This window comes from Bombina bombina, chromosome 7 (assembly GCF_027579735.1).
Source record: "Bombina bombina isolate aBomBom1 chromosome 7, aBomBom1.pri, whole genome shotgun sequence".
Classification (NCBI taxonomy): Eukaryota; Metazoa; Chordata; class Amphibia; order Anura; family Bombinatoridae; genus Bombina; species Bombina bombina.
Window position 1 is genome coordinate 148,433,309 of NC_069505.1, and position 14,792 is coordinate 148,448,100.

The window sequence follows — 14,792 nt, forward strand, 5'->3', positions numbered from 1 at the left end:
TTCATAATTATTTTTAATGATGAACATTGAATGCTGTTTTTTACCTTTAAAAAAGCCTCCGATCCACTTCTTTCCTCCGTCCGGCATTTTGTAAAATTAATTGACAGGCGAATCCTATTTAATACACCAATGGACATCTCCCCCCCTCCAAGGCGTTCAGCCCCTTTTGTCAACGTCACGCTATTGTTATGCATTGGTGTATTAAATAGGACTCGCCTGCCAATCAATTTGATAAAATGTTGGGCGAAGGAAAGAAGTGGATCGGAGACTGTTTTAAAGGTAAAACACAGCATTCAATGTTCATCATTAAAAAAATGATGAATTAAAGTTCCGCTCATTTTTAATAAAGTATCCAACGGCGTGATCAAGTCAGCTTAACTTGACATTCACTTTAACAGGAGTTAAACATATAATAAAATGAATGAATTGGTTTATAATAAAATGCTGTAACAAAGCATATTAGTTGTAATCTAAGATGTCTCTATAAAGGAACGATAAAGTCAAAATGAAGCATTAATGATTGAGAGCATACAATTTTATACAACGTTCCAATTTACTCTCTTTGTTATCAATTTTGTTTCATTCTCTTTGCATCCTTTGTTGAAGAGCATACCTAGGTCAGCTCCTGAGCAGCAATGCACTACTTGGTGCTACCTACTGATTGGTGGTTGTGCATATATATTCCTTTTGTCATTGGCTCACACAATGTGCTAGCTCCCAATAGTAAATAGCTGCTCCTAAGTCTACCAAGGTTTACACTTTAACAAAGGATACCAAGACAACAAAGCACATTTGAAAGTGGTAATAAAATGAAAAGTTATGCAAAATTGCATGCTGTATCTGACTCATAAATGTTTAATTTTCTTGACTTGACTGTCTTATACATGGTTTATCAATTTTGCCTTTATTATTTATTTATTCTTTTAAATATCCCCTTTTGCCAGAGTCACATAGTGCTTAATTTAGTTGTTTAAAATTTTCCAATAAGGGTATAACTAACATTTGCAAGCAATCATCCTTATATCAAGAGGTCATTATTAGCTATTTACACTTATGTGGTTATGGAAACGCTAAAATGGTAACTTTGTTAAAACTTGTATATGGAGCTTTCCCTATCAAAGGGTTTATCTTTGCATAAAGGTATTGTAATGACAAAAAAAAAATGTTTTTCTAAAACAGAAAATTGTAAAGCAATCTTTAGACATGCTATGTAGGCAAGAATTTAGCAAATTATTCTTATTATTAAACTAATTCAGTGACTGAAACTGAGTTTAATGTAACTTAACAGACCATCATTTTTTTCCGGCTTCTACCATGAAGATGTCCTGTGCTTTCCGTAATGACACCTGGGCAGATCTAGAGTCCTCCTTGGTTTTTAGGTAGGATTATCCAGCTATATGTCAGACATCACTTTTTTGTGGTTTGTCTCCTCATCTACTTAGCAATGCCGACATCATTTTTCAGTGTATCATGTCTGTGAATCTGTTATGTGTTTAATGACAGCTTATTAGAGGCAAATTCACTTAGAGACATCTTATGACAAATATTTTGGTAACATCCATTAGTATTTAGAAATTTCTGCAATATCTTTAAAAGGACTGTATATAAACCTTATTAACTTCTATTTTTATGGATGAATACTACAAATGTATGTCCAGTAATTATTATTATTATAAAGTGAGTGGGGAAAACAAGTTGGTGTTTTTTTTTTATTTTTATTTTTTAATTAAGAGACTAAACTAATAATTTGAAACCAGCAAAGTTTCCCTTTCTGGCTGCTTCACATTTTCAGGGTTGTTTTTATTAGGAAGATACAAATATCTAGATTTTTTGCTTTTTTAACTATAGGACATAAGTTCCACTTGACATTCATTCTGCTACTCAGATTTTTCTAAATAACAGATGTAACATTCAAATATTACATTTTAAATAATGATTAGATAGACTTACACTGAAAGTTTAAATGATAATATAGAAGTATTCAAATGTTACATTTTAAATAATGATTCCAATAGACTTACACTGAAAGTTTAAATGATAATATAGAAATATTCAAATGTTACATTAAACTTCCCTTTATACTTTTTCTTTGTGAAATAGAAGGCATGTGGCAAACATTTATTTTTAATGTATCTCCGATATCATTCACTTATCTCTAGTGTTGATTCTCTCTCTCTCTCTCTCTCTCTGTGTCTCTCTCTCTCTCTCTCTCCGTATTTCTCCCTCTCTCCGTCTCTCTCTCAGTCTCTCTCTCTCTCTCTCTCCGTCTCTCTCAGTCTCTCTCTCTCTCTCTCTCTCCATCTCTCTCTCTCTATCTCCGTCTCTCTATCTCTCTCCGTCTCTCTCTCTCTCTCCGTCTCTCTCTCTCTCCGTCTCTCTCTCTCTCTCTCCGTCTCTCTCTCTCTCTCTCTCCGTCTCTCTCTCTCTCTCTCTCTCTCTACATCTCTCTCTCTCTCTCTCTACATCTCTCTCTCTCTCTCTACATCTCTCTCTCTCTCTCTCTACATCTCTCTCTCTCTCTCTCTCCATCTCTCTCTCTCCGTCTCTTTCCGTCTCTCTCTCTACATCTCTCTCTCTCTCTCTCTCTCTCTCTCTCTCTCTCTCTCTCTCTCTCTTTGTCTCTCAGTCTGTCTTTCTCTCTATATATCCCTCTTTACAAATGAGAGATTAACTCTTTAGCATAGCATAACATAATACATAAACATTTGTATTTTGTGCAGTGCATTATACATTGTGTTTCCTCATGCACATTATTACTTCATAACCATTGTACAATGCTAACAAACATTGCCAAACCTATTAATCTTACAAATTTATTTTCATCCTAATTCATTTTTACTTCATTGTGTATATATAAACCTCATTTATTTCCCTGCTTCTTGTGAGGAATACATGGAAATAAAGATCTATTCACTAAATGTTATTTTCTGTATTATATTTTAGTTCTGCACAAACAGCCCAGAGAGGTCTGTCTCTGCTTATTGGAGTTGGGGAGAATCGCATCAAGGTAGGATACAAGAATTGACATATTTACATTTTTTGCATATTTGACTTTTCATAGCCCTCTTTGAGACAACATTCTTGGGCACGGCAAGCAGTGAACACAGTTGTAAAATAACATCTTGTACACATATGTTCAAGCAATATTCTGCTAAATAATGAGACCTTTTCATGTGCCCAGCTCCCTTTCCGAGATATTTGTTGCAGTTTCATTTTAATATAACTAAACCAGTAAATTTAATTTACTGTACATTGTTTTGTAAGACCTTAAAGTAACATTAAACTTTACATTTCAGCAATGCATAAAACGTTTCATTATTGCAAGTGAAACATTATTGCAATATACATTTATTATTTACTTTGCAGCCTTTTGTTGTAAACTACATTTAAAAAATGTGTTTGTTTTACTTTCTCCCAGAAAGGCTTGAAGACAATTTATGCAAGCTTTTGTTTACTTTTCCCTCCCTCCTTAAAGGGACAGTAAACCATGTAATTTATTTTTTCTTAACTTATAATTTATAACCAATTTTAATACTTATTCAAAGTATGCAGAGCAAAAGCGCAGTGGAAGCGTTTAAAAGTTTTAATTTATACTCACCCAAAACGCATTTTCTGTCCGCCTACGAAAAAGACATATTTTTTCTATACTTACCGTCATTGCCCCTGCAGCCAACAGCAGAGCGAACATCCGTCTTCTTCAATTCTGACAGCGTGCGCTCCCTCTTCACGTGCGCATGCGCACTGCAGTCTGGCTTCCTCCGTATACACAGAATCTCAATGCTTCATCATGCATTGCGATTCTGTGTTTCTGAATGAGCGGTGAGTCACTCCTATAGACGAAAGAGCAACTGAAATAGTTTTTATGTTAAAATTGCATCTTTTTTTACAATCATATTTCAAATGTAATAATATCATCTTAACCCCTTATTTTTTAAAACTATTTTTTTTTTTTTAAATTATTAAAATTAAATCAAGTTTGCATAAGACATGAAACTCTTCTAGGGGATAAAGCATAATTCCTGTGTTGTTCTATACATATATTAGATTACACTATTACATTTTTATTTGCTCGTTATAGTCTAAGGGCAATGTTAGAATCAATCAGTAAGAGATTTGCATATAAGCAGTAATACGCAATGCGGTTTGCATTGCGATCCACTGCTTATATTGTGAAGCTGAGTGGTGGGAATGCGCATTTGTAAAAGACGAGTAAATGCTCGATCCGGATCAGAAAATGGTCGTCTATAATGTCACGTGTGACGTAACGTCCCTACAGCTCTGTCAATTAAAAAATTTGCTCCGGCTGCACGGGTGGCTAGAGCAGAAAAAAAAGGTGATTTGTAAAATTAATTTTAAATCGCATCCGTAGCGCTTATACTCTGCAAAATAGAACATTATATTACAAATATAATTATTAACATAATCATTGTCATTGGGGTGTTATGATTTAGATTCACTTTAAGCTTTTATGGTGTGACATGGTTTTAAAAGGCGGATTATCAGTTTTGCATTAACAATCATGATAGGCAAATTATTATTTGCAATAGTCACCGAGTTGAATTAGTGCTAAACCACCTTAAAGGAATCCAAGAGTGCAGGCTACCCCAGTTTGCACATGTGCAAACAGAGTGTGTGCTATATCTGAATATTAGTTTGTGATTGGTTAGCAGGGGTTATTTTGTTCTGGGGGACAGGGAAATCAGTGAGAAGAATAAACATAAAACAATATACTCATTTGACAAAATAAAGCTGCAGTTTTCATTGAAAAAATTATTTTTATCTAGGGATGTCCAGAAATGAGCGTAAATACAAATTTCTGGAGTCGCTAGTGACTTACGGCACTTTAGAAACTGCCTAAGAAAACTAAAAAAAAATATCTAATCTCCCGTAAAAGTCTAACACGCCTCCCAAAAATAAGTCCGACACCTATATCCGCAATCCCCCCCTCACAACTAATAATAAATGTATTAACCCCTTAACCAACAACCCCCACAACGCAATAAACCTAACAAAAGTATTAACCCCTAAACCGCCAAAGCCCACAACGCAATTAAATAAATTACTAAGCCCCCTAGCCTAACACCCCCTAACCTAACACCCCCTAAATGAAACAAAATTACCTAAATTACAAAATACTAAAGTTACTATTAAAATAAAAAAAACTAGCACTACTTTAAAAATAAAAATAAACTAAGTATAAATTAAAGGGACAGTCTAATGAAAATTAAAGTTCTGGTGTACACTGTCCCTTTAAGCTAAAATTACAGAAAATAAAAAAAATCTAAGATTACATTAAATAAAAAACAAAATTACCAAATTTTAAAAAAATTATACCTAATCCCTATGAAAATAAAAAAGCCCCCCCCAAATGAAAACACCCCCTACTCTAAGAATAAACTACCAGTAGCCCTTAAAAGGGCTTTTTGCAGGGCATTGCCCCAAGATAATCAGCTCTTTTACAAAAAATAAACAAAGTCCCCCCTAACAGTAAACCCCCCCCACCCACCAAAGCCCCCCAAATAAAAGAACCTAACACTAAAAAACCTGAACTACCCATTGCCCTGAAAAGAGCATTTATTGGGCATTGCCCTTAAAAGGGCATTTAGCTATTTTACTGCCCACCCTATCTAAATAAAAAAAAAAATATTAAAAAACCTAAGTCTAACCCCCAGGTTAATACTCACCATTCCTGAAGTCCGGCGAAGAAGGTCCTGCCCCATGCGGTGAAGTCTTTTTCCAAGCGGCGACCTCTTCTTCCAGGAAAAATCTGGCACAGAGCGGAGGGTAGAGCTGAAGACCAACGACCCTGGAACTGAAGACCGGCGAGTCTGGAACTGAAGACCGGCGACCGCGAAGCCATGGAGCGTTGAGGATCGTCTTCGTACAATTGCCGCCGCACACTGGATTGAGAATTCAAGGGACGCAATTAAAAATGTCGTCCCTTGAATTCCTATTGGCTGATTTGATTCTTCAAATTCAAATCAGCCAATAGGATCAAAGTTACTCAAATCCTATTGGCTGTTCAAATCAGCCAATAGGATGAGAGCTATTGAAATTCTATTGGTTATTCAAATCAGCCAATAGAATTTCAGTAGCTCTCATCCTATTGGCTGATTTGAACAGCCAATAGGATTTGAGTAGCTTTCATCCTGTTGGCTAATTTGAATTTGAATTGAAAAGGACAATTTTAGTACCTACCTATTTCACCCCCAAAAACACACTATAACTTGATTGCTGTTTGCTTTTTCCTGTTTACATTGTTTTCTATAGAGAAAACTAAAGCATATGCATTTTCAGTGTAGGTGGTGGTTTAAACAGGCAAAATCTGCTATTTTTAATGACCAATAAAGGTAAACTTGTAGACAGGTTCTTTTTCTTGGAACATTGTTAAGATAAAACAAATCTCCAAGGGTCAATTTTTTACCATCTGAATGCCCTTTGTAACATTCACCAACCCTAAAAAAATCTGGTAAGATCTGCTCATATCTTGAAGTCTAAAGCCTTTTAGAGATACCCTCTAGCCCAGGCTTAGCTGACTCTTTCCTACAGGCAGAACTATTATTTGATTAGCTGTCCTCGTAAGACGACCAATACAATTTTGATTTTGCATTGATTTGGTATGTAAGTAAACATTTTTTTTTTAATAAAATCACAAATGCTGCCTAAAGAAAAGCAATGTACTGCATGAGACAAAGAAATATAGTTTGAATATTATATTTATGTACAAGTGTGATTCCCCTTGTGAGTTGCAACACGCTCCCGGTTATTCTGGCAGTAAGTGGGTAAGATCTATATTGCAGTAAACGTTCGTAAATGAAAAATATAAATCATAACACTAAATATTTTTAAGAACATTGTTTGGCTTGTATATATTTTAATCCGGAATCCTAGATTTCAGCTAAAATATTTCTACACAATGGAATACATGAAGAGGGTTACTGATTACATTTACATATTTTCCCAATATATCCTAATAGGGAGTTGAGGCTCAGGTAGACGAGAACAGTTTGCAACTAATCAAATCTAAAGCTGTGGTGTGTGATGAATGAGTTCTTCAGTTGGATCAATTTTCTAGTTTGTTTTAATTCCAGTCTGTGGCTTGAAACAGGTCATCTATAAACATGGCACAGAGACTGTGAATTAAGGCATCATATTCCTGATTCATTTTTAAAGCCATATTTTTTCTTAACATAACCTTTAAGCAAATCTTTTTCTGTAATCCACTGGGGAAATAACAGAAGTATTTTTGTGTTTGCATAGTAATATTGGTTACATTTGTGGTACCGAGAGTTATTTTTATGATTAGCTTTTTTATATGAAATTAAAAACAGTATTTCTCATTCATTTTGAAAACTTGCTAGTCTTAAAGGGATATGAAACCTAAAAAAATTATTTCATGATTCACATAGAGAATACAATTTTAGACAACTTTCCAATTTACTTCTATTGTTTAATTTGCTCCCTTCTCTAGTTATCCTTTGCTGAAAGGTTTATCTAGATAAGCTCAGGAGCTGCAAATCTAGGTTCTAGCTGCTGATTGGTGACTGCATATATCACCGATTGTCATTGGCTCACCCATGTGTTTAGTTAGAAACCAGTAGTGAATTGCTGCTCCTTCAACAAATGATACCAAGAGAATGAAGAAAAATTGATAATAGGAGTAAATTAGAAAGTTGCTTAAAATTGAACGCTCTATCTGAATCATGAAAGAAAAAATATGGGTGTCATACGCCTTTAACTTTTAGAATTTATTGTGGTGCATTAATTCTGATATATCTCATATAGTGAAATAGGTCTAAAAATATCTTTATTGGATGTTCCAAAAATATATTGAAATAATAAAGGTAAATGAAAATCTATAACATTATTTAAAATGTTAAATAGTTATTCAGAAACACACTAAGACATATATTATATTATATTTATTTTCAACTTTAAGCAAATTGTCCATATTTTTTTCCCCATGCAGCATAATAGAATTCACATAAAAAGTTACTATATCTCTATTATGACAGCATAAGCAACAGCACTTATACAAATGACTCACTTCCTGGACCTTAGATGCACCACCAGGCTGTATTAAAAGGAAATTTAAATTATTTTTTTCATATATAAATTATAAATTAATTTCTGGATTGTGAAAGCTCTCCAAATATAATTCATGTTTTACTATAATTTAAAATTGTAATTTTGTTATAAAAACTTGTGTGTTTTTTGAAGACCAGGGACACACCTCTTTAGTGTTTTAAATCTTATCTTCTTTGCTGTGGTCAATTAAGTAGGATTTAAATGAGTTCCTGCACTTATCAACCAATCAATATGCATCATGTAGAAAGGTCAAGATTCTGCGTATCACAGAATGCATTCCAACCTCTCTGGAGTGAGCAGACCAGATAAACAATGAATGTACATTGCAATTTTGTTTCTCTGTGCATAATTAAAGGAACTTGAAAATTTGAAATCCAGTTTTTCTTTCTTTCATGATTCAGGGAGAGCATGCATTTTAAACAACTTTCCAATTTACATCTATTAAGTTTGTTTTGTTCTCTTGGTATCCTTTGGTGAAAATCAAACATAGATAGGCTCAGGAGATGCTAATTGTTGCCTTTGAATATATGCCTCGTGTTATTGGCTCACCCATGAGCATTGCTATTTCTTTAACCAAGGATACCAAGAGAATGAAGCAAATTAGTTAATGTAAGTAATATGGAAAGTTATTCAAAATTGTATGTTCTATCTGAATCATGAAAGAAAAATGTGAGGTTCCATGTCCCTTTAAACATTCATGCTATGGTTTACACTTTTTTTCTGGTGACCCTCATCATTATCTTTTTATCCATGACCCTAATAGTTCTTTTTCCTCTTTTTCACTGCTTTTATCTTCAGTTTATCTAAAATACCTAAGCTATTTCATAACTGGTACTTTGAACTTGAAGCAATTCAGTGCAACTCAGGCCTCTGGTCCCTCAGATTATTCTTTAAAATGGAGATCGTCTGATACTTTAAGCCTTTATGTTTGCTTTGTAAGTATTATCAGGTGTGTCCCCATGCTTAGCTTTGTAACTGATGTGCAGAGTCTATTGCTGACCACTTTCTTCTTTTTGAGCGTGTGCATACGTTTTCCCCTTATCATGGTTGCTCCCAAGAATTTTCTCTGAAATTTAAGGATTTTATCCACTCTGTTATTAATGAAGTGTTAGCTGTGATGCCTCCAGCTATTAATCTCATATGCAAGGAATTGAAGGTGATTTTTGTTTTGGCTTTAGCTCTTTAGGGACTTCCCATAATAGCAGCCCCTCTAAATTACCCATTGATAATAGATTTTTTTTACATCTATGCGGACTCTCATGACGTAGTACTGATTGTTCTTCATTTACCATATGAAAGCAGATCATCTATACAGACAGTGACATGCGGGAGAGGGAGGGGAAGAAGGGGAGGGTTACCTATGCTACAGAAAACATGTTTGGTGAGGGAGGAGGAGGGATGAGTCCCTACACTACAGAAACAGTGAAGAAAGGGGGAGAGGGTTCCTATTAGCAAAACTGGGGGGGTTGAGGGGGATTTGCTACAGTACATACATTTTTTTAAAAGTTAATAAATTATTTAAAAAAAAATTCTATAGACTGGGTACCGATAGACAGGATAGAAGGCTACCTGTACCTAATATGGCTGCTACTAGTTAGAGGTTAAGGGTTAGAGAAATGTTTAGGAGGGATCAGGTGGGAGGGTTGAGGAGTGATCATTAAAATTAAAATTGTCACCTCGGCCATGTTTTCCTGGACACATATGAGTTGCACATGCTGCAGAGTGTGTAGAGGGAAACATGCATTGTTCTGCTGGACAGCAGAAAAATACTGAACCTGGACAACGCTATTCATGTTCCTCCCTGCACACCATGCAGCATGTGTAACTCATAAGTGTCCAGGAAAACATGGTTGAGGTGGCAACCCTAGGGAAGAGGGAAAAAGCTGTTTGGGAGGGATCAGTTTAGTGGGAGGTGCCAGGTGGGATGGTTATACCTACACTACAATAATATTACCCTTGCTAGCTAACTGACCTCATTCACTGCCAGGAATATTAAGTGTTGTGTGCAGCTACAATTAGCATCCTTCTAATTACCAAAAAGCAATTGCAAAGCCATTCATGTCTGCTATTTCTGAAAAAAATTGGATCCCAGAGAAGCTTTTACAACCATTTATGTTATGATTGCCCAAACAGTTAATGATTTTTTTTTAATATGATCACATTTGGCGGAAAAAAGTTGGCATTAAATATACCAAAATAAGTCTAGATTAATACCTTGGATTGTTTAGTAAAAAAAATATATGTATAGTTTTGATAGGTAAATAAAAAAGGCTCTATAAATAAAGTGATGGCAAAAATGAAAACAATTCTCTGGTACTTTGGGCAAGTTTTCCTCTGAAATTCCCGATACAAAAGGGATTAAAGGCCCAAGATTTTTTGGCCCGTGTAAAAGATCTGGAATTCATGGGAATGATTGCTCTATTTTACAATTTCAAATTTAAACCAATGGTTTTATTCAAATCTCTTAATAGTAACAAAGATAGAGGGTACTTTTCTGCCTGTTTTGGATGTCTAAATCAAACAAATTCCTGACAATTCCTACTTTCAAGATGGAGATGATTCATGCCTTATTTTCCTTTCATGCTGTAGGGTAAGTTTAATACCATAGACTTGAAAGATGCTTATTTACTTATCCCTTTACACAGTAATCATGTCAAGTTCCTGAGATTTACTTTCTATACAAGCATTATCAGTTTGTGTCCCTCCCTTTTGGTCTGGCAGAGTGTGTGCTTGCAGCTCTGTTTCCTGTAGTCCAAGCTCAAGGAATCTCTATAGTTCCTTATTTGGATAACCTTTTGATTCAGGCTCCCTCTTTTCATCTGGCTGTGTCTCACACTAAGATGATTCTTCAGTTGCTACAAAGTCACAGTTGGAAAATAAATCTTCCAAAGAACTCCATAACTCTTTAGACCATGTATCTTTTCTGGGGTTTGCTATACAAATTGACTATGCTTTTTGTCTCTGACTGACCAGTTCAGACTACATTTTCAACAGGCCTGTGCTCTTCTTTAACTGAATCCTTTCCCTTACGTTGTTAAGTGCATGGAAGTTGTAGGTCTCATAGTCGCTGCTTCAGATGCAGTTTAATTTGCCAGATAATGCATCAATAGAATGGGGACCACAAGGATCTGTCTCAGAGGACCATGTTAGATCACAGGATAAGGCAGTCCCTAATGTGATGGCAGACTCACCATTGCTTTGGTTCAGGGGGTCTCCTTTCTTCTTCCACAGATGCCATTCTATTAGGTTGGGGAGCAGTATGGGGGTCTCTGAGCGTACAGGGGGTGTGCTCTCCTCAGAAGGCATGATTACCCATAAATATTCTGGGACTACATGCAATCTTCAGGGCTCTCCAGAGTTGTCCCAACCTCAGAATGAGTTTCTCAGTCACTAGCCTCCCCACTTGGAAATGTTTTTGACATGATTTTGAGACATTGGGTCTGCCAGTGATAGATCTATTTGCCTCTTGCTTGAATCACAAACTACACCAGTATTGTGTCAGGTCTTGTGACCCTCTGGCAAGTCTGATAGACGTCCTAGTGGTTCCCTGATCATTCAGTCTGATATACAGCTTTCCTCAATTCATGTTGCTATCCAGAGTGATAACCATAATCAAGCAGGAACAAGCTAATCTGATTTCTCTAGAATTGCCTTACAGGCTTTGGTTTGGAAATCTGGTTTAATGTTCTCATGTTTACTTTGGAGGCTTCCTCTAAGAAGGGATCTTCTTTCTCAAAGTCCTTTCTTTTATCGGAATCTAAAAATTCTGAAATTGACAGCATGGCAATTGAACACCTTGATTCAGGCTAGGAAACCTATTACCAGACGTATTTATCATAAGATCTGGAAATCTTTTTTTTTTGCTTGGTGGGCTCACAAAGGTTGCCGCTGGAATTATTATAGGATTCCTAGATTTCTTAAATTCTTTAGGAGGGTTAGGATAAGGATTTGTTACCAGTTCTCTGAAGGGTCTAATTTTGTCTCTTTCTGTTTGTTCCATAAAGCAGTTACTAAAATCCCAGATTTTGAGAGTTTTGTTCAGGCTGTTCACAATAAAAACAGTTGTTCACCCAGTTTCTCTTGCTTGGAGTCTAAGGGGCTGATTTATCAAGCTACTTATGGCGCTTGATGCCCCTGTTTCCGCACGAGCCTTTCATGCTCGCCGGAAACAGAAGCTATGAAGCAGTGGTGAAGCATACGATCAGGTTGTTTGACACCCCCTGCTAGCAGCCGATTGGTCACAAATCTGCAGGGGGCGGCATTGCACCAGCAGTTCACAAGAACTGCTGGTGCAATAATAAATGTCGGCAGCGTATGCTGTCGGCATTTATCAATGTGCAGCGAACATGATACGCTACATCATATCATGTCCGCTCGCACTATAATAAATATTCCCCCATGTCTTGTTTTTAAGGATTCTTCAAACTTCTCATTTCGAGCCTTTGGATGGTTTAAACTTTCAATTTTTGTCCTGCAAAGATTTCTTTCTTCTGGCTATTTTTTTCTGTCCGATGGGTTTCTGAGCTTTGTCGTGCAAACCTAATTTTTAGATTTTTCATCAGAATAAGGTTATTCTTTGTATTCCTTTCTTCCTAAGGTAGTATCTACAGATACTGTTAATTGGGAAATTGTGGTTCCTTCATTTTGCCAAGCTCCTTAGAACTCTCTTCTTCACAATCTGAATGCTGTGAGACCTCTTAAATATCATGTTAAAGCCACAGACAATTTCAGCATTTATGCCTTCATGGTTGTTAATTTTTCTGGGCCATGCAAGGAACAGAAAGCTATGACTGTTACTTTAGCTGCCTGGCTTAAATCCTTCATTCTTAGGGCATGTTTGGTTGCAGGGAAAACTCACATTACTGCTTATTCTACTAGAGCAGTTGCCACTTCTTGGCTTTTGTTGATTATGTTTGCAAGACCTCTACTTGGTATTCTTTGCACACTTTTTTGAGGTTGTATTATTTTGATGTGTATGCTTCTTCAGTTATTGTTATAAGCCATTTACCTGGGCTATTAAGGGCTATTAAATAAGAGTGTATATTTAATTAGATGTAAAGGTAACATATGTGCATATGCTGCTGGAAGCATTTTTGCTGATAAAAAAGCATATTGCAAAATTTCTTCTGCAGTGGATATAAAAAGTCTGCAAACCTTAAGAAATTGCAGATTTTTTTAAATGTAAAGGCAGAAATAACAACAATGTAAATGTTAGACATTTTACACCTGTAATGTGATTTTCCAACAAACAAATATCCAAAGGAAAAAAAAAAAAAAACCCAAATAGCTAATTATTAGTAACATTTTAAATAAATAAAAACTATAACACCCTAATTGCCCAACTAATGCTTTGTGGTAGAACTTTTGCATTTATTACAGCAGAAAGTCTTTATGCTTAAGTCCCTAATAACTTTCAATATCTAGACTTTAGATTTTATCCCACTATTCTTTGCAAAAAAGTTCAATTTCCTTCAAAGTGTGAGGGGATCTCCTGTGTTCTCTTTAGGTCATTTATCAGGTTTTCAATGGGATTGAGGTCTGGGCTCTGACTGTGCCATCCCAAGACTTTGATTTTCCTTTTCTAAAGCAATGATTTGGTTGACTTGGGTGTGTGCTTTGGGTCACTGTTATGCTGGAATGGGAAATTCCTCTTTATCTTCAGCTTTCTGATAGAGGCCATCAGATTTTGTGCCAAAATATCTTGATATTTGGAGCCATTCATTGTCCCATCTATATTGACAAGATCCTCTAAACCAGCTAAAGAGAAGTATATTCAAAGCATGATGCTATTTAAGAAATGGCTTCCATAACTATACATTATGAAGGGCCAAACACATTGAGCATCTCCTGCAAGAAGATCTGAGTTAGCCCTGTACAATGCATAGTTAATGCTGTGTACATTTCATGTAAAACAGGAGAATTGCAGATGAATTGAATGCAGAAATAAATATGCATTGTGCAGGGCTAACTCAACTCTTCTTGCAGGAGATACTTACTGGGTTTGGCCCTTCATAATGCATTGTAATTGAAAGATTTTAAATTACATACAATTCACCTGCAATTCATCTCTTTGTTAATAAAGCCTAATGTGTTTGCTGCTAGATGTAATCCATTAACCCACTCTTACAAAATGGGGGTAATTTAAAGGGACACAATGTGATTTTTTATGTTTCTTCTTGGTTGGGTTCCCAATTATTCATTTGACCTGCTGAAGAGTAGAGACATATTTACATTACAATATAATGCTCAAAAAAGCCCTAAAAGGTTTTGCATAATTTCTCTCCATGACGGAAAGTTTTTAATCATCAGACCCTTAGGAGTATATTTATGTAAGTGCGAGCGGACATGATACGATGTAGCGTATCATGTTCATTGCACATCGATAAATGCCGACAGCATTCTTGTGAACTGCTAGTGCAATGCCGCCCCCTGTAGATTCCAGGTGGTGTCAATCAACCCAATCGTATTCGATCGGGTTGATTTCTGTCCGCAGCCTCAGAGCAGCCAGACAAGTTATGGAGCAGCAGTCTTTAGACCGTTGCTTCATAACTTCTGTTTCCGGCGAGCTTGATAAATTGACCCCTTAGTGTTGGTCTCATTGTTTGTTTAGAGATAAGAAGGATTTTGTGTAATCATCGAAAGGTTATCTATTGAGGTCTGCTCTCCCTGCAAGCTTAACCAATTTTATTGGGTTCTGATTTAAA

General features: G+C 35.9%; 1 protein-coding gene across 2 annotated transcripts in view; it reads left to right on the plus strand.

Annotated features, from left to right (window-relative positions):
* The window catches only part of GAS2 (growth arrest specific 2), a 463,160-nt gene that overhangs the window by 246,795 nt on the left and 201,573 nt on the right, over positions 1–14,792 (plus strand). For both annotated transcript variants that reach the window (XM_053720381.1, XM_053720382.1), the window contains one exon: positions 2,944–3,007. In XM_053720381.1, the coding sequence (XP_053576356.1) occupies positions 2,944–3,007 (64 nt within the window). The remainder of the gene's footprint in view (positions 1–2,943; positions 3,008–14,792) is intronic.